At 40.9% G+C, this 21532-nt stretch overlaps 1 protein-coding gene across 5 annotated transcripts in view; it reads left to right on the top strand.

Moving 5' to 3' along the window:
- The window catches only part of WDPCP (WD repeat containing planar cell polarity effector), a 217873-nt gene that overhangs the window by 63344 nt on the left and 132997 nt on the right, over nucleotides 1-21532 (top strand). For all 5 annotated transcript variants that reach the window (XM_072140380.1, XM_072140378.1, XM_072140379.1 and 2 more), the window contains 2 exons: nucleotides 9913-10027; nucleotides 12763-12896. In XM_072140380.1, the coding sequence (XP_071996481.1) occupies nucleotides 9913-10027; nucleotides 12763-12896 (249 nt within the window). The remainder of the gene's footprint in view (nucleotides 1-9912; nucleotides 10028-12762; nucleotides 12897-21532) is intronic.

Below are 21532 nucleotides of genomic sequence, written 5' to 3'. Positions count from 1 at the left end.
TCCATTAAAAAACTAATTGGCCACACATTTTTCTCTGGTGTGTGAATAAGCCCTTATAGACTGTGCTGCATTCATTAGGTTATAAAAAGGTAACATGGTCAAGGGAAGCTATACATTTGTGGGAATATGTGGACGCTTTAGCTTTTTCCAGTGTCCGAAAATTCTAAATGGCAATGCCTTACGTTATCACGTGGGTCAAGTACAGAATATTGAATTCAGCCCATGTATACTGAGAGTTTTTATTGGCTGTTTATCGTATGATATTGCACGGGTCTTTAAACATATTAATGAGTTATCTAGAGGCAAGAGATGGTGTTTGATAGTTACGATTATCTGGTTATCTGTGATATTCATGCTTTTTCATAATGGACTGTGACATCGGCTTAGTGCCTGTTGCAGATCTGCGTCTCCTCATAAATGATGGCACGCTTGTGGGAAAACGTGAAAACCGACTACAGTAATGTCGCATTTCTACAGATCTGTAATGTCTTTAGCTATTTTTGTATTTTTCTCTTTTTTTTTTTTTTTTTGTTTTTTTGCAGCCAGTTTTTGGTTTTCAAGGGGTAATCCATGGGTTGTGGATAACTTTATTATAAGTGCGGTTCTCAATGATGGGACTACCAAGGAACACAGGAACAAGGGTCCATTTACCGTGATGCTCTGTTCATCTCTGTGTATATATATAATCCTGGCAAGTCGATCCAATGCACAACAGAGCAAAATGTCAGATTAGATTAGACAGTGGGAGAAAGAAACACAAAAACACTAGTGTAGACTGTAACCTACAATGATCACAGTGGTAGATGGAGGTAGGGACTCTCACCTGTCGTCTCATATAATGGAGTTTGAACATAAAAAGCTGCTGGTATTCTCCTTCGTATCACTCTTCACACTCCAGGGATGCAGAAAAGATGCAATCAGGAAACCAAAGACCCAACAGGAAAGATGGAGACCTCCGGCACTTCAATATAGACCAGGTTGTCACTGAGCTCCTTTTACCGTATTTTTCAGACTATAAGGCGCACCTTATTATAAGGATGAATGACCAGCAGGTGGCAGACCTGTGCACAGTTCAAGGCAGCTGTTGTCTGTAAGTACAGGTCATATATAAGGTGCACTGGACTATAAGTTGCACCTTTGATTTCTGCGAAAATCAAAGGATATTTTGTGCGCCTTATAGTCTGAAAAATACGGTAACCTGAAGCGCTGGACACCTCAATCTTTTCCTGTTTGGTCTTTGGTGGAAGTATTGTGCTCAATCAGTGCCATTGAGATGAAGAGTAAACCAGTGAGTTAATTGGCAGGGCCTGTGCATCACCCTCAGCTTCATTCATGTGGGGTCTGATGCACCCTTTTCTTTTGAACTATGGGGAACTCCCCCCACGACCGACAAATTATACTGCATCCGGTAGGGGATAACTTGTAAGTGAACTTGTGAGTTTGTTTGACTGTAGTGAAATCTAAATGTAGTAAATGCTGAATCCTTAAACTTGCATTAGGCCTAGCTGTGGTCAGTGATAGGATGTGGCGGTCACAGGCCATGTACGTGACATCACTGCTGTGTACAATGAGACAAATGGTGACGGGGCCAGAGCCTCTGTGCAGGACCAGAGTAGACGATGGAGGTAAATATTAGCTCCCCCCCAAACCCTGCTAATAAATATGCTTAACCAGAAAACTGAACTCTTTAGATACCTTGGAGGCAAGAGGATGTGACTTTACTAAACATAAAGAAGTGTCAAATTAAGGTGCAATAAAGGTTACCTAAATGAGCCAACCATGAGAGGGTATAAAGTAGTAAAATAGTGTCTAAGCGTACATGATACAGCATGTATCACTATGAGAAAATTGGCCCATAAATTGCTGCATCTATATGTGGCGGAAGGGGGGTAAGGCTAATACAAAATTTTTGTATCCCAATACTGTCTTTTTGTTGGGGTAATTTAGCATTAAGAGGGTGTAACCAAACACGAAAATGAGGACCGTGTTTAGAGCGGAACGTATCAAACAAGATTTGCTTCTCTGAAATACTTTTTAAAACGATTCGGTTTGGGTCCAAATCTACTCAATACAAACCAATGTTGCTCATATTTTTCTGGAAATTGGTATATCAACACTTTTACCCCTTCCAAGTCGAAGATTTTTTTGGGGAGGGGGGGGGGTTTGAAAACTCTTGTTCTGTCATATTATTTAACAATTTTTTTCCTTCTCCTTTGCCCCCCTTAGCTTTGGGATGAAAAACAGCAGTATTTTAAAAGATTTGTCTTAAACAAATGAAAGATACTGATGGTTCGGTGCCAGATTTATCTACAAACCAACAAATAAATTCGCTTGTCCCTCTAAAAAAAAAGTACAAGTCAGTAGCAGCAGGATACAGAAGAATAAGACCTCCTCTTCCATCCATGTTAGCCGTGTGGTGTAATCTCTGTAGAGTGTTCGCTGTGAATGGAAGGTGTAATACAGTGTTACATAGTTGTTGTTATTACATGGTGTACATTAGTCTGAGGATCCGACACTTGTCACCTAAGAATACAAACATAAAGGGTGGTCAGGCCGTCTCTTCCCGTCTTATTACTACTTTCTTCCTGCTCCACAGTTTTCTTCCTTAGGGCAGCTTAATTCTTTTATATTATAACAGTAGTCCATGGTATTTCATAGATATATTGTCGCTGGACTTGTGCAGATATAAAACAAATTAAATGTTGCGGATCACCAGGAGCCTTTCTGTAGCCAGAATAGTATTTTCAAAAATTTCTATTTGTTCAGTGGCGCCTTTCAAGGAATTTTACAGCGCGCACCCACTCATCACACACAGAGAAGGCGGCGTGCTACATGGAGCAGGACAGGGCTCTTTCACTCTTCCCTGAGGAATGTCATTATTCGGACAGCGGCTTAACGACAGAGCAAAGCCACCAAAGCCTGAACCAAGGAGGGATACGAGGGGACAGCGTGCCTTAGATGACTAATTAGCAACTTGGGTACCGAGTAGGAGTTTATAATTAGTCCTTAGTAACCTAATATGGATGGCCACCATCATCACCTGAGGCTGAACCCGTCAGTAATTGTCGTCATTCAAGTTAGATCATTCATCCATAACTCGCAACTCCCATTCATTATCACTTAATTATAGCAAACAAGCAAGCTTGTTATACAACCAGAAAACACATTCATAACACGTCGGCCACAATGGAAAAGTCTGCGATATGTACAAGGACGTCTCTTATCTGAGCACCGGAAATTACCCTAAAATTACTGAGATTGCCGGAAGCTACTGCGTATATTCTTAGGGATTAGTATGGGGGAAGACCTGCAAGGTATAGGGACTCATCTAGACATCTAGTCCTTGCATTATCCATATTTATCAAATTTAGTCCCACTATTAATAAGTTTTTTGGGGGAAATTTGAAAACGACATATTGTGAGCTGACCAATGACACGCTAGGATCGTATTTTCACCAACTTCAGTTCTTCGCATCATTTTTGATGCACTCAAAATTTGTTCTATAATCTAAACTGTTCCGAAAATTTTCCTTACTGTGAATTGCAACACCCAGTGGGGCACATTTACTTACTCGGTCCAACGAAGTACACCAAAGTGTATTGTCCTAAGATAATGCACTGTGCCGCGATTTACTAAGATTGTGCGCCTGATATCCTGCATGTGTCGCTTTATTTCTATAGCGCACACATAGACTTGATCCCAGGTCCCCAGCACTGCAAGACTGTAATGCTAACCACTAAGCCACCGTGCTGCCCCATAGATAACCTCATTAGCATATTGCATGACAAAATTTGGGCCACTGATTTATCAGGAATAGTAGGGGCCTAGTGAAAAAAAAATCAACTGTGTCGCACTTTGTGGACAGATAATCATGTGATGAAGTTTGTGGAGGGGGGGGGGGGGTAAAATGTCTTCTTTTTATAGAATATTCCCAGGATGACACAGGAAACATAATCAGTTCTTTACCTCTTGTTAGTGAACGATTTTCCACCAGGTACTTGTTCATTAAACACACGATTAGGCTTCAATCTATATCTGACTTATGTTTATAGACACCTACAGAGGAAAGGACACCCAAGATTAGCAACCAATGAGAAGCGAGCAACATTCCCAAATCACCAAGTGTAGTGTTTATCATAGATTTTTATTGATTTCCATTATACACTTAATTATCACAACCTTTATTAGTTTGTTTCAACATCAAAGATATTGCTTGGGGGGGATGGACATACCAATAGGACTTAGCTGAGCCCGGGGCCTACCTCTTACACTCTCAATCCATTTAGGTTCCTCATGTTGCCCTTTGGTGTGAAGACTTTTGACCTTTGCTGTAAAAGCTGTATGTACTTCTGTCTTGTATTACTCAGAGGGCTGCATTACTGGACATATTCCGATATCGAGTCATCCATCGTACTGTAGATGCTTTATCATAATGTGATTTTTTTTTGTGTGTGTGTGTGTCCAATTTTGGTTCCAAATTTTTTTTTTTTTTTTTTTTTAACAGGATGAACACAAAATAAAACTTTACAAACAAAATCAGATCCTAAAATGCCCAAACTACAAATTTTTAGAAGAAATAGAATTAAAAAAAATAATAACAATTCGGTATTTAAATTTGTTTGTCCTTGGCTGTCTGCAGTGGGACAGAACTAACAGTTTGCAGAAGTACATGCACCGTGGTTGAACCTAGGGAAGGCAACATTTTGATGCTGTACATATTTTTTATATATTTTGGTAAATGGATATTCAATTTTTTCTCTTTTCAAAATCTTTAATAGGGAAAAAGCCCCCCCCCCCCCAAAAAAAAAAAATCTTATTTTTAGTCATTTGTCTGCTAATTCTTTATAAAAAAAATCATAAAATATCACGTGTGATAAATAAAAAAGGAAAAATTGTTCTGATCGGTATAGCTGTTTCAAAGACATTGTCATTTAACACTTTAACGATACATGACGTACTAATATGTCAAAGTGCTGTTAATGTTTGAAGAGGGCTCACAGGCTGCCGCAAACACCAACTTTAAACACAAGCATCAGCAGTCCATCTCTATGACAGCCTGGAGTCTGTATGAGACTCCTGACATCGTCATTGTGAAGATTTGTTATCAGATCATCAGCTAAGATGCCATATCCTGCAATGCAGCTGTATAACGGTATATGGTAGGAACGATCACACTCCCTAGAGTTAAAGTACCCAAAGGGGTCTGCAATTACAGTAAAAAAGGTCTTTCAAAAATTAAAACCTAAATAAAAAAAACCCTAAATATTCAAATTGATAAATAAAAAATAAACAAAAAACACCCAAAAAGTTAGGTATTGCTGGAAAAAAAAAAGTTGTAGATTTTTAAAGGAGGTGAGCAAAAAGTGGAAAGGCCAAACTGAAAAATGCATCGGCGGGAAGGGGTCAAGGAACAGGAGAACAGAACTACAAAAATTGTCCTTCAGGTACCAATGATGCGCGGTCATGGGAGGGTTTTTAAATCCCATAATCCATCATGTCCCAGGCTTGCTACATAGCCAGTTGACCTCTTGCACGCTGGGAGATGTACATTTTTAGACACCCCAAATCAGAAAGCTAATTTTGCCCCAGACAAGGATAAGTTTTGCATTGAATCTTTTACTTGAACATAAAAACATCTCGTCTTTGTTGACGTGTGAAGATGTTGCTGCAGACGATTTCTGTGCACCCGTTCAGAGGGTGTCTCTGCCCGCAGCCTCCTTAATGGTTCAGACGCTTATAATTAATCGTTGTCGCTGGATGCATTACTCATTGGGCTGCAGATTGACATATTTTGCTAACTCCCTTTTTGTACTGCAAATATTATTTCTATGCAAAGGTAACACTTACAGGAAGTACAGATTCAGAGATTAGGCTCAGCAGGTCCAAATTGTGTCACCAGGTTTTAGCCCACTGGACCACTAGTCCCCTCGGATAGGGTATGAAATGTCCTTTGTAGATTTTTTTTAATTTTTTTATGGGAGATCTCAGCTGTTTTCATATAAAAAATTGCCTCTTTTTATGGAGGTTTTTACGAGCTTTAACGTATCAATTAAAAAGCCCAGTTACATCAATGTAATTGTTATGTCACCCGTTATTGTCAGTTTTGCTGGTATCCGTTACCCTTGCATTTTTTTTCAAATGGAGGAAAAGTACTGCAGCTTCCCGTAATTTTTTTCCGTCCACAAAACTCATGGAGAACAGATACCTGCCAAACTGACAATAACGGATGACATAACATTTACACTGGTGTCAATGGGATTATTCATTGATTAAACCTCCTTTTTTTTTCTTCTTTAACCAAGTAAAAGGGGTTTTCCCACAAAAAATCCTACGGGATAGGGCCTAACTTGCTGATCAGTGGGGGTCTCTGAGCTGAGACCCCCACAGATCGCGAAAATGAGAGACCCCTCGTCGCTCTGTTAGGCTAATGGAACAGACGGCCGCACATGACTGATCTCCATCACCTCTATAGAGATTAATGGAGCAGAACGTGGATCGGGCCTCACTTTAATTAGTGGAAAAACCCCTTTAAGGAACAGTAGTGTGATATGAGCCTAAGCCTGATGCGATCTTAAAGATAAGATGTTTATTTTTAATATAATACTATAGATATAAGCACTATAGAACCAATGATAGGGGCTTCTGAAGTGACACTACACCTGATGCAACCCGGAAACTATAGTCCTGTGAAATGGGATGAGAAGAGTCATATTTGCCTGACTTTGGAGGAGATTTTTTTTTATGGGTAGACGGATGAGATATCACCTAAAAGAGGAAATTCAAGATTGGACATTTCATACCGTACCTGAGGCAGCTGCTTGTTTAGTGGTGTAAAACTTGTTAACAGATTCCCTTTAATTACCCTACATAAATATATCTGTAGAAATAACATGTAAATCCTCTACGTGGGTTTCCTCCAGTTTCCTCCCACACTCCAAAACATACTGGTAGGTTGATTAGATTGTGAGCCCCATGGGGACAGGGACTGATTTGTGCTCTGTGCAGCTCTGCCTAATCTGTGTGCTATATAAATAAAGAATTATTATTATTATTACATGGCTGTAATTTTGTAGATTAAAAAAAAAAATCTATTTTATATAAAATATATATTTTATACATGTACATACGTGTGTATGAGTAATAAAGATCTAATAAACCGGGCAAATTCTGTAATTTTGATTTTGCCTGTAATATTACATTTTTCCTCCTTAAATTTTTATTTTTTTCAACCGTAAAATCAAGGGAATAAATGGTCACATTTATTATTGTGAATGTTCCTCCAGATTGCCTTTTATGTAGGGTTAAGCAGAGTTGTAATCTGTGTAGTCTGAGCTTGTGCCTGTACTTACACGCGCTAAGCATCATTAAAGGCAATTAGCTTGCTGGGCTTTTAATTAAGCAGTAAACATACGGAGAGCCCGGGCTCCTTGTATCAATGTGGTGCAATGTTCTAACAGGTTAACACCTTTTATACTTAGTGGTTTTATCTGCGCCATCGCATTAACCCTCCATAGTAAAGTGTTATCTGTTTATTCACAGTTTATTTCTCACTTCTGTTCCAGGGAGATGTAGTGTAATACAGGACATCTGGCGGCCACAGTCACGTTTAGGGTAACGGTTCCACAATTTGGATCCAAACTGAGTGCATCACTTGTCCAATCAGTCATGTTAATTTTTACAAAGAAATATTGCTAAATATCTACTTTTTATAGATCAAAAATGTATTATTATTTTTTTTTCTTAGAAATAAATAAAATCTTATGACTCATTATAGACTTTTCCCTTTAATATTTTATGTAGCACAATTTTTTAAATGATATATTATATCAATATTTCACATTTAATACATGTGATAAACCATTGTGAGATGATTAATAAATTAATAAAAAGTGTAATGGGGTTGTATAATCAGACGCGTCCCTTTTACTATAGGGGGCAGTGTTTCCGATCCCAGGACCAATGGAGACCTCACATTGGGTGGGGTTGGGTAACTTTAACATCTCAACAAATTCTGAATTTATAGTTCAGGGAAGATTCAAAATTTTAATCTGGACTTCATGCTTATTGTTTTTGGCTTCGCCACAGGGTAAAAATTCACAAAAATATTTTTTTATTCGGAAATTGAAGTTCCTAAAAGGGTTAGGCCCTATTAGGCGTCTATCTCAAATTTCCTAAGGATAGGTGGGGGACGGCTTGGCTTTTCACTGGCCATTCCCATAGGACTCGGGACACTGCTCTGTAGAGAGAAAGTTAAACTTTCATCTCACTTTTTTTTTTTTTAATTGGAAAAAAGCCAGTTTTATTATAAAAACACTTTGGCAATGTGCACACTATTCTCTATAGAGACACGGGGGAGTCTGAAAAGCGGCTCCTGATGACAGGTTCCCTTTAAGTTTTTCAATTATGTTCACTCCAATTAAGTTTAGGTTTTGTAAAATATAAAAGATTCTCCTACCACCAATACCTTATACCTTGTTACTTGGACAGAGATATGTTGGGACTTTTTATTTATTAATTTTTTTTATTTTCACTGGGTAAATTGCAGTTGATCCTAGATTATAAAACCATCTGCTATAGTTTCCCGTTCACTGGCTTAGTTTTAATGCACCAAAGTGTTTTGGTAAATTGTGGGGGCAACCTAGGCCACACATGCCCTTAAAGGGGGGGGGGGAGGGTTCCAATTTCAGCAAATATTTGATATGGTTTGTGGAAAGAAAAGTTATACAAGTTTCCAATATACTTTCTGTATCAATTCCTCCCGGTTTTCTAGATCTCTGCTTGCTGTACTGCTATAGGATTGCTCTTTGTTTACTTCCAGTGGATAGAAATCTGTCCATGTGATGTGATGAAGCATGTACAGGAACCATTATTATCACAGAGAGTAATAGGCGTTGTATGTGAACGGTTAATGGACAGATTTCTATCCACTGGAAAAAAATAGAAGCTTTCTATAGCAGGACAGCAAGCAGAGAGCTAGAAAAACGTGAGGAATTGATACTGAGGGGGTCATTTACTAAGGGCCCGATTCACGTTTTTGCGACGGGTTAACCGAATTTTTCCGTTTTGCACAGATTTTCCCTGTATTGCACCGGGATTTCGTCGCACGCGATCGGATTGTGGGCATCGGCACCGGCATGCACGCAATGGAAATCGGGGGGCGTGGCCATAAAAAAACCCGACGGATTCGTAAAAACCGACACATTTTTTTTTTAAAAAAAGCGTCGCTCCACGCGCGCTTACCTTCACCCACGATGGCTCGGTGAACTTAAGTGCGTTCCGATGGTCTTCAGCGCAGCAGCGACACCCGGTGGACGTCGGAGGAACTGCCTTAGTGAATCCCAGCCGGACCCGAATCCACCGCAGAGAACGCGCCGCTGGATCGCTAATGGACCGGGTAATTAAATCTGCCCCAGAAAGTATATTGGAAAATTGTATAACTTTTCTTTCCACAAACTATATCAAATGTTTGCTGAAAGTGGACAACCCCTTTAAGCCTCATTTTTTCCGCCCTTAAGCCACGTCACTTTTGTTAACGTGACAAAATATTGTCTAAGATGCCTTCAAAATGTGATGCATGGTACATTACACAAATTATGCCAGAATTTCCGGTACACATGAGGTAGTCTGAGATATTGCTCCCTGGTCTTAGAGGGTCCAGCCGATAGACTAGTGAGCGCAATGTGTATAGAGTAGTCCTCGAAGATGGTGGCTGTTCTACAGAAATGATGAAGGGTCTAAGAATCTATGAAATTTAGGCAATGTTTTGTTCCCCGTTATTGCAAACCAATTGTATTCAAAGATCGGAGGAAGGCTGGTGGATGAATCGTCCTGGTGCGGACTATCTGATCCGCAGGTTCTGTATAATAGAGAAGTTCTTCGCATCTGAATGTTGCTGTTTATTTGTGTTTCAGCTCCTCTTCGGGTCAGGTGTGCTCGTGTCCATAAGCCTTTCAGGGCCACAGCTGGATAAGGTGGTGATTGACAGGACCCTGGTGGGGAAGCTCCTCTCCAACCCCATCAGTGACGGTAATTACACCCATGTGCAAATCAATTGCTTACATTAACAGATGCACAGCAGAAATAGTGTGTCAACAGGTCGGCTAATTATTGCCACCGGGGACTTCCAGACACAACAGGTAATTGCTTGTAATGCTGCAGTTACAACACTCGGCACCACGTACTGACTTCAAAGATTCATGAAATTGGAGAATTACCACCGGACTTTGATTAAAAACTTCATTCTTTCTGTATAACCGTATAACAAGTGATGACTATGTAATAAAGGAAAGGAATATCTCAATGTCTGAAAGTTCTGCTCTGTGCACAATGTTTGGTGATTAGCCAATCTTTTTGGTCAGTGCTGGCATGGAGACTTTGTGTGGATTCGCACAATGATATAACTACTGTATAATACTTGGCTGCTATGGGACGTGGTTTATCTTTGTTGGTCCTTCCTTCTAAAATCAACTGTGTCTTACCCACTCTGCGCTGTAGCACTGTTACACTGTGCAGAAGCACTTCCTCCTTCCCACTCTGCTCCTTCAGCAATACTCCCCTCCCTATGCCTGCTGTAATTTCACAGAGGGGGAGACAGTGTAACAGACTGTGAATCTGCAGCACGGAGAGGCACTAGTAGCACCCCCAAAAGTTGTTGTTGCTCTTTTGTTCTAATTTTAAAGAGGACCTGTCACCCATAAATTGGGCACTAGGAGCTGCTTACTAAAGCTCGCAAAGTGGTCCGACGTATTCATGAGGGGGCGGTCTGAGGCTCTGCCTCTTCCCCGGACCGCCCCGTTCTCTCCGTAGGCCGGCGGTGACTGCTGCGCGTCATGCGTCAGTCACCGCCCCTAACCACGCCCCAAACCCCGCCTCCTCATGAATACATCGGAACGCTTGGCGAGCGGTCTGGCATTTAAATTGTACTCCGCTGCAGGAGGTTTCCGATAACGCTATCATTCTAACACTGCGGCGTTTGTTTAAGCACTTTACTTTAGTAAGCAGCTCCTAGTCCCGAATTTATGGGTGACAGGTCCTCTTTAAAAGTTGATTTTAGATGGAAGGAGGCTGTGGATAACAAATATAAGAAGATTACCACAGTCACGGTACCACAGTAAACATGCACCAAGGTACTGACCTATGACCCTTGTTTGCAGTCTTTGCAACCTCCATATAAGCATCTACATAACATTACTCTGCGCTGTGTACTACTTCTGTCTGATTTCTGCAGCCATAAAACAATGGTCATGAGGACCTCCACTCTCTTTAATGCAGTGTAGGACCCGCATCTATCAGGGATTGTAGATATGCTATAACTGTGAAAAATGGGAATAACCCCTTAAAGTAAATTTAGCTGGTTCCTATGGCCTATGCCATGCTAATTTTAAAATGCTTTTGTCAGCATTCTGAATCATTTCAGTAATTTATAAAACTTTATTTCACATTAATTGGCTCCCTGCCAGAAGTGTGCAGCGAGTCCCGAGCAAGGGGACATCTTCAGCAGCCTGTGTTCCTGTGTCTCAGTCTCCTCATGCATTTTTTTATATCCTCCACAATCTAGCTCCCTACACCCCTCTCCTCTTTCTGTCATGTAGATTAAGCAGGCAGGGGAGGGAGGGGGATTGAGTGGAGTAGAGGCTGAATGCATAAGAAGACACAGGCTGCAGCAGTTGCTCCGCCCCTGGGACTTACCACGCGCTGCTGGCAGGGAGCCAAGTAATAATGTTTTATAAAGTACGGAAATGATTCAGAATACTGACAAAGGCATTTTTAAAATCAGCACGGCTTAGGCTAAAAATGACATTCCTGGTGACAGGTTTGCTTTAAGATGGCCTGCTTTTAATTAGCGGGTCAGGACCTTGAAAGGTCCTGAAATGGATCTTGTACAAGTGTGTATTGAAAATAGAAACAGATGTACAGGGATTTCAAAGCGTGAAGCTCCTTCTGAGTATAAAATTTGGTGAGTGGTTTGCGTGGCCTTGGGCCCCCTAGAAGGCATGGGCCCAGGGCTACTGCCCATATTAAAATCCATTATTGACTGTATGATATATTTTGATGCCACTGGGGGGGCATATAATATTTGTGGGTGCTCCTGACTACCTAACATAAGAAGATTGGGCAGTTGTATTCCCGATGCCCTTTACTTTTGTTGTATGGGAGAAAAGTCACTTCTAGTGGAGGGGTGACACCGTCTTTACATGCACAAAGGCCCGGGCCATCATGTAGGTGTAGGAGAGCCTAGAGAGATCATGTTTGACCGACAGCTATGTTATATATGTGACCAACCTCGGCCAGTATCTGTTTTTTTTTTAAGTCTTTTTGCCATTATTAGCTCTTTTTTTTCATTCCTCTCCCTATGTGTTGTCTTGTGAAGTTGTTGGACTTATGAAACTTATTTTCGGTTTGCTTTTCGGTATTTTCTGACGTGTGGAAATGTGGAGCTGAAGTGCTTTTCCTGGAAATAGCTTAAGACAAAAGGAGGAGGGAGTCGGCTAGAAAGCGGAGGACAGAAAGCACGCGTGATATGATAGATAGCTTTGCATAATGTAATTTAGTGCTTCCTCTGAATCCTCTGTGAGCTTTATTTCTCATTTCCAAGGGGTACAGGCAAGATGACATGTTGATGTGCTTTAGGAGATTACCGAAATAATATTTTAAAGCATTGGCTTGTGGAGTTGTCTTTGTGCTGAGCTGCACTCATTTGTTCTGGTACCAGAAGTCTCCAGCACACGGGTAACACCTTCTTTATCCTCTTTGTGTTTCAGCCCTGTTTACCGACACTTTCATCATCTTGTCATTTCTCAAGGAAAACAAACTTTGTCTCCTTCAGTTTACGAAAAAGACTGCTTCTCCCGACATAAACAAGCACATGGAAAAACTCTCCTCTCTGGATGTGAAGGTACCTGCAGATCTCTATGACTGCCTTATTGTATGAACAGTAGGAACAGAACAATTGTTCCACAACACAATTTCATTAAATTAAACAATTAACAATCTAAACAGATTTTGGATTAGATGAGGTGCATCAGACCCATCTCTGGTGCCCCCCCGCACCTGCCCACTAATTCAGTGAAGTACAGTACACCCCAGCTTCATTTCACAAGCCTTGTATCCATGGTTCATGTGCAGTGAAGCCGGGGTGTAGCTTCATTGTGTGACTGTACAGACATCCAGAGCCCCGGACTGAGGTAAGTATAAAGGTTTCTTATTTTAATATTGGGCACAGAGGACTATCTAAAGCGTGATTTGGGACACCAATCCACCAGTCCATAAGGACCGGTGGGTGGTTAAAGGGGTTGTCCGAGTTTTGAAAAAAATATATATGTGGCCGGGAGTGGGCTGCCTAAAACAATAAAGCTGTACTTACCTTCCGGTGCCCTCCGGTATCCAGCGCTGCTGTCGCTCCGGTCCGGGCGCCATGCATTCTGCTTCGGCCGGACCCGACAACCTTCCGGCCCCCATACACAATGCTGTGTATAGGGATGGATAGGCGTACCCAGCCACGGCCGTCCGGATGCTGAGTCCAGCACTGCTCCTCCGGCCATGTTTGTTTACATGGCGCCCGGACCGGAGCGACGGCAGCGCTGGATACTGGAGGGCACCGGAATGTAAGTACAGCTGTATTGTTTTAGGCAGCCCGCTCCCGGCCACATATATATATATTTTTTTTATAACTCGGACAACCCCTTTTATTGTCCCAAGTGGCCCTGACAGGTGTCCTTTAAAAGGGGAGCCATTAGAGGCAGGTAGGGGGAGCAACCCTTGAGAGGATGCACTGAAACTATGGCAGGAGGTAAAAAATTTAAGAGGGGGCACTCAAACATTCGGAGGCAATAAAACAGTTATTCACTCATGGTGTGATGGTATTATTTGAGCCTTGTGTGGTAAATTTGTTTAGTAATCATTTATTGGTAATATTTCATCAGTGAGTATGATATGAAAAACATGAGTAATTATCAAAAGTAACAGCCTAACTTTTCTTTTTTTCTCGTTAACAGTAAAAGGACCCCAAAAATTAAGCAGGGCAGGGGCTTCATTTTGTTAGCGCTTGGCGATAAATAAGTTTTGGGTTGCAGTTTGGGCACTCTTGTCTCTAAAAGCTTCTCCATCGCTGAGCTAGACAAAACCTTACACATTTCAGCAAGTAAATGTTATTGTTTGTATGATGAAAAGTCCAATATGTATTAATTCCATGCAGTTTTCTATCTCTGCTTGCTGTCATTCTACAGGAAGCTTCATTGTTTACTTCCTGTGGATGTCACATAGGTGCACGGCTCGTTATATCCCTAGTCATGTGATGTCACACAGGTGCATGGCTCGTTATATCCCTAGTCATGTGATGTCACACAGGTGCACGGCTTGTTATATCCACTATCATGTGATGTCACACAGGTGCATGGCTCGTTATATCCCTGGTCATGTGATGTCTCACAGGTGCATGGCTCGTTATATCCATTGTCATGTGATGTCACACAGGTGCATGGCTCGTTATATCCATTGTCATGTGATGTCACACAGGTGCACGGCTCGTTATATCCATTGTCATGTGATGTCACACAGGTGCACGGCTCGTTATATCCATTGTCATGTCATGTTGACAGGAAGTAAACAATGAAGCTTCCTATAGAAGCAAGCAGAGATGTAGAAAGCGGAGTGAAATGGATATTGAAATATGTTATAACTTTGTTACACAAACAATACCAATTATTTGATGAACCCCTTTAAGTGTAATCTTTGGACACTACATAAACATTTCAGCAGATGACTTAGAAGTAGTTTGTATATTGCATATTTTCTCCCTAATATGTGTGCACTATAATGATGGCTCTCCGTGCTGAACCAGGAGTCATTGTGATTAGTTTCATAAAAAATGCCTCAAAAACAAAATCTCCCGGTGATTGGCAGGAAAATTGGACATGAATAAAGTGGCATCTCTCTGGTGCCAGGTTTACAGGTAATGTGTTTCCTAGTATCAGGGGCTTTGCATCTGCAGTGCTGTTTTGGAGCAAGTGTTTAATTTAGGTCTCAGTATATTACATTTGATTTTTGCCTGGAAGGAAAACCCATCTGCGAGGAAGAGATGAGAGCATCTCATACATTTTTCAGGCTGTTTCAGTTCAAGACCCCTATTCCATATTGACTTGTACGTTCAGCATAGCCGTCCACCGCAAAGTTACCTCCTAATGTAAAAAATGCACAGAACCACCTGAACGCGAGCCACGGCAGCGCAAGATAAACTCCCGTTTCCAGTCCAGAGAACCGAGGCCTGACATTGACATGCTCTTTCAAGTTAAAGTGTCTGGCAAATTATCATTTTATCTTTTCTGTCACCCACAGGTTCACAGCACTTGGTTTAGCGTTCATTCTCCCGGGAACAGGCCGAATGTTAAAGGGAAAAAATGTGGCTAGAACGGTTTTATTAGATTGAAGCTTAACTTTTAAAAGGAAGGAATTGCCGAGTGTAGATTGTCAAGTTTACTTCTTTATAAAACTTCTTAAAGTAAAAATGGAACGCGGATTTTACAGGATACAGCTAAATAGATAGATATAGTTTTTATGGGTGTTGATTTTTTTTTTTTTTTTGCCAGTTTGTTTTTATGAATTTAATCTAAACATTACTATAGGGGTCAATACATTCACATGATGTCTTTAAAATGAATAGTTTATCTTTAGAATAGGCCAGTGGTTATCACAAAAGTCATGTCCACCGAATGCATACAGAAAGAGGTAGCAGCGCTAGGAGAACAGCCACGGCCTCTGGGTTTGGATAATCAATCGAGATCCCGTAGGTTGGACCTCTACATAGGGAATCTGTAGTATGAAAAAGCATTGTAATCTGTAGGTAGGAGCAGATAGTATACAGTGCCCTTTCTTCAGGCAGCATGTTATACAGCAGGAAGAGCTTAGCTGATTGTACATAGTGTCCTATCTGAAGGCAGCAGGTTATACAGCAGGAGGAGCTGAGAAGAATATACATAGAGTCCTTTTATTCAGGAATCTTGTTATAGAGCAGGAGGAGCTGAGCAGATTGTATATAGTTTACTATCTGCAGGCAACAAGTTATAGAGCTGGAGGAGCTGAGCAGACTGTATTTAGTGTTATATCGGCAGGCAGCTTGCTATAGAGCAGTAGGAGTTGAATAGATTGTACATAGTGTCCTATCTGCAGGCAGCATGTTACAGAGCAGGAGGAGTTGAGCAGATTCTATGCAGTGTCCTATCTGCAGGCAGCATGTTACAGAGCAGGAGGAGTTGAGCAGATTCTATGCAGTGTCCTATCTGCAGGCAGCATGTTACAGAGCAGGAGGAGTTGAGCAGATTCTATGCAGTGTCCTATCTGCAGGCAACATGTACATGTGATAAAGCAGGAGGGGCTGAGATCGCACATAGGGGCATATTTTCTTACATTCCACCTGTAGTTTCCGAAAGTGCATTGTCCTTGTATAATGCACAACTGCCACGATTAACTAAGATCGTACGCCCGATATCCTGCATGTGTCGCTTCCCCGCTCAGGTCCACCTTCTATTTTATGGTGCATGTAAGTGCTTTGGGTTGTCACACAATTTGAAAGTTAAATCCTGCGCTCAGACCTCATCAGTCGGATCGTCAGATGGTACCCTAAATTGTGTTGCATGGAAGCCAGTGCACCTGCGCCAAAAAATATTGCGTGTGACACAATCACAGCGCAAAAACCTGTTAGATAACTGTCTAAGCCGTGTAATCCGCGAAAAAGGTGCAAAGTCCGACGAAAGTACGATCTGCGACCAGATAGTGTCTTATCTGCAGGCAGCATAGTCTAGAGCAGGAGGAGCTGAGCAGATTGTACATAGTGTCCTATCTGCAGGCAGGATGTTATAGAGCAGGAGGATCTGAGCAGATTGTACATAGTGTCCTATCTGTAGGCAGCATGTTATAGAGCAGGAGGAGCTGAGCAGATTGTACATAGTGTCCTATCTGAAGGCAGCAGGTTATAGAGCAGGAGGAGCTGAGAAGATTGTACATAGTGTCCTATCTGTAGGCAGCATGTTATAGAGCAGGAGGAGCTGAGCAGATTGTACATAATGTCCTATCTGAAGGCAGCAGGTTATAGAGCAGGAGGAGCTGAGAAGATTGTACATAGTGTCCTATCTGTAGGCAGCATGTTATAGAGCAGGAGGAGCTGAGAAGAATATACATAGAGTCCTTTTATTCAGGAATCTTGTTATAGAGCATTTGGCACAAATTAACAAATTATACAATTTATCGAAATTTTTTGACAAAAATAAGCAACTGCAATGGCACATCTACCCATAGTGCACAGAGAAATGCAACTCTGATGGATTACTGGTCCATCGGTAATGATGGGAGAAGCCATTCTCTATCCTCCTAATAGTAAGGGGCCACTGTAACTTCTATTCGGCTGTATGGGTGCAAATAAAACTACACATGCTGAATATTTGGCAGTAGTGCATCCAGTATAGGCTTGGTATTCAGTGTTCTCCCTTGATGTGGCAATAAATTATGGAAATCTGGAATGTTCCTCAGATGTGTATATGTAATCATGTGAAATTGGAATGGATTTGTGTTGGTGAATCACTATTGAGTAACCTGCAGACATAATCCGATTACCGTAGTCTATTATAACTGAACATATATACGTAAGCAATACCTGATATCAGTGGTGTAATAACTAGGCCACATGACGCTGTAATGAAGACATGATCACATATATATATTATGATATATATAGAGAGAGAATGAGCTGATATGTTATGGACATAGTGGATGCTGTCAAATACGGTAATTGTAATGCGGATCCACTCAAATTTTTCAGTGGAATAGAATGGGTCTCCCTATGGCTGGTTTCACACAGGTTTTGTGCCATTCAGTTCTTTTTAAAGGAAATTGTTGCATTTTCAGCTATCTTCCATATCTGAGGGAATAGGGAGAGTTATAAGTCAGACATACAGTATTAACACATGACATATGATGGAGGTGTAGGGGGACCTTAATGACTAAATGGAGGTTTTTATCTGTTGATCATTTTTCATTTTGTATAAAAGGGTTCAACCAGGTTTACATGTTAATTAAATAGAAACATAAAATCGCACTGTGCGTGGATCCAGCTCGCCCTTCTAGCCAGTCGCTTGCAGATCCATGTAGTGGTTTCAACACATCACTGGACAATAAACGGAATCGATCTCGGCACTTATCTGCAAATTCAGAAAGCGTAGCTTATAAAATCTTCTTTCTTGAATAGTAGAAAAATAAAAATTGAAAAAATGTCCAAAGAGAACAACACGCAGACTTCGCTGTTACGCCTTATTCTCCATGTCTATCTATCTATTGCTAAGATGGGGGCCATCCCTCGTTCCTTATATATTATACCCATCACAGAGAGGGCTTGTTACATAGTCACCACTCCTGTTTTTGTTTTTTCTTTTTAGTGACCTTTTGGGTCATTCTATGTAAGAACAACATAAAGGGGCACATTTATTAAGACTTGTGCAAACTGCACTGTGTGCAGTTGCCTGTGTAGCGTGCAGGGGGCGCCAGATTCTGGAATTGTGCACTGCCCCACTCATTTGGTGCACCTTTAACATTGGGCGTGCAACACACTTCTGTTGGACTTAGCATGTTAAATCTGACACACAGATTAGCTGAGCACCGGAACGCCCCCCCTGCAGTGCCAAAATTTGTGTTGTGTCGGATATAGTACAGGGTAAGTCTGGGCCAATGTGACGTTTCCCTGTTTTTCCTCCTCGACATTTCTGAATAATAATCTATAACACACACACACACACACACACACACACACACTTTTAGAATATCTACTATTGTATGTTTATTATTTATTTAATATGTATTCCTTACTTGCAAAAATATATATTTTTTTTTTAATTAGTATTATGCATACTTTTTATTCACCTATGTATACTTATAGATTTATATATTTTTATATACTTTATATCCACTGGTCATTTTTATGTACTTTTTGGTTCAACTTGTTTATTTAGCTTACTTATTTAGTTTATACTATTTTTCTGTCTTGTTTATTATGTTTTTTAGTGTGTATTGTTATTGGACCTGATGAAGAGGACAATTCGTTCTTGAAACGCGTCGTCCGCTACAAAAAAATACGACCTTAAAATACACTTTTGAGTCCATTTATCCATGCTAGTCATGGGGGCAGCGCGCACATACCTACCTGTGTTTTTGCAAAACCCTCAGTCAGAACAAGACTGTGTTTGCACGCATCCCTTAGACAAGGGTAATGGTTACGCCAGGTTGTTAGTTTGATAACTATGGCTTTAGTTGAGATACTTCTACGAGGAGTTACAGGGGAACATTTGTAAGACAGTCCACTCACGAAGAAAATCTGAATTCAGAATTCTGTATTCCATCAGGTGTGTCGGGGGCTGCCTTTCTTTCATTGTTTGGTACAATCTGCAATTTTTTATTTCTTTTCTTTTTGATGACGCCTCTATCTCCTAATTATAAACATGTTACATCCCTCCATGGACATTTCCAGGTTGTTGCCTGCCATTAATGAGGCAGTGGACATTAAAATTCCTCTTGGTTACGGGTGTTACCCAAGGGATAATATCTGTTGCTGCACAAGAAAAAAAAAAGACAGATGTCCATCAATGGGTGCGGCCCGGTCAGATTTGGAGTAAAGCAGCTTTGTTTTTTAAAACAAGTGTGTGACAATACAAACCCTAGGAGTTCAGAGCAGGGAACACACTGAGGCGGTGACATAATGATCTCTACAGATGGCGCACCATAGGCTTCTCCGCAGGACACTCTGTTTGGAAATAAACATCTAAATTAAATCACAAGAGCCGTGACGATGATAAACCCGGCCTCAGTCATTCATAATGTATGACTAGTCTAATCTGGAAGGAATTGGGTAAATGAAAAAGTCATGGACGAGGTGTAATATAGATATTCGTAAGCCGTGGAGCGTATCCTAACTATGTCCGATAAGGTGAAGATTCCCCTGATGGAGTAAATATAGTGCAAATAGCAATAGTCACAGCATAAATCTTACCTAAAGTAGGTAATCTAATCTAAAACTTGCATATTTTTCACAAAATAGAACGAAGCCTGCTAAAAAGTGCAAAAAGATGATCAGGATTTTCTCTCAATAGTTCCAACAACATCCAATATTGTGGCTGTTTATGTGCAGCATGTTAGGCAACTATACTTGCTGTGTGTATACACATAAGCCAATCCATCTTAATGACACCTATAAGGTGACCTATGAACAACACTCAGGCAGCGGTTACACACTCCGATAGAGTTGTGTTTCCTAATTAAATGCTAGCGCACTTTAGGGGGAACTTGGGTTGATTGCATATGCGTTTCCAGTGATACGCATGCAATCGGTAACCAGCACCGGGTGTCTTGTATTTGCGTAAATGTTAGACACCGGGTGCTGGTTACCGGTCGCCTGAGTTTTACTGGAAGTGCATATTTGATCGAGTCCCACAAACCGACCCCTTTCCCCTGGTGCGCTAGTGGAACGTGTGACCGCACCCTAAGAGTGGTGTTTTCAACGCTTTTTTACATGTTACCATGCAGCTGGGTGGTTTTCTTCATTGCTGGAAGTGTAACATTAACATTTTCACAGCTGCTTACTCTTCCAGCAATGAAGAAAAACACTTTCAAACCAGGCAACTGCATAGTAACATATAAAATACTCATGTCTTATGCCACGTGTGACCACACTCTTAGCCTAGATGCAGGTGGGCTATGAACAACACTTAAAGGGGTTGTCCACTTTCAGCAAATAATTGATACACGTTTGTGTAAAAATATGTTAGATAATTTTGTAATATACTTTCTGTATCAATTCCTCACGGTTTTCTAGATCTCTGCTTGCTGTCCTTCTATAGAAAGCTTCCAGGTTTACTTTTATTGTATAGAAATCTGTCCACGGTCTTGTGATGGACATGGTGCACGAACGGCTCTGATTACTCTCTGTGATACTAATAACTGGTGCACATCTATCACATGACCATGGACATCTTTCTATCAAGTGGACGTTAACATAGAAGCTTTTTATAGTAGGACAGCAAGCAGAGATCTAGAAAACCGGGAAGAATTAATGCAGAAAGAATATTGGAAAAATGTAAAACTTTTCACAACACAAAAAATTTCTGTTATTTGCTGAAAGTGGACAACCTCTTTAAGCTAGATGTACATGACACACGTATGTTTTTGGAACAGACAAAACACAGCTGCAAACTGATGAAAAACGGAAGAAAAACCGCCTGTTTTTCACAGCTGAAGGCCAGCAAATTCATGTGCCAGAAGACTTATGTTAAATTTAGGTGCACACTTACACCTATTGTCAAATAGGTGTGTCTGGTTTGAGACCAAGTTGGGTATCTGCATTTGTTCGCTTCATGTTTGTAGGGCATCTAATTTTTTCACTTCTTTAAAAGAAAGATGTTTGGCAAAAATTGCCAAAAACCTTTGTTCCCCAGAAAAATCTGAGAAAGAAAGGACATTTGTGTACTGTCCATATTTCTTGGCTTCTATGGTTGTCTG

The sequence above is a fragment of the Engystomops pustulosus genome, chromosome 3, assembly GCF_040894005.1.
Source record: "Engystomops pustulosus chromosome 3, aEngPut4.maternal, whole genome shotgun sequence".
Taxonomy (NCBI): domain Eukaryota; kingdom Metazoa; phylum Chordata; class Amphibia; order Anura; family Leptodactylidae; genus Engystomops; species Engystomops pustulosus.
Note: the sequence above shows the minus strand (reverse complement) of the source record. Positions and strands in the feature narration are given on the sequence as shown.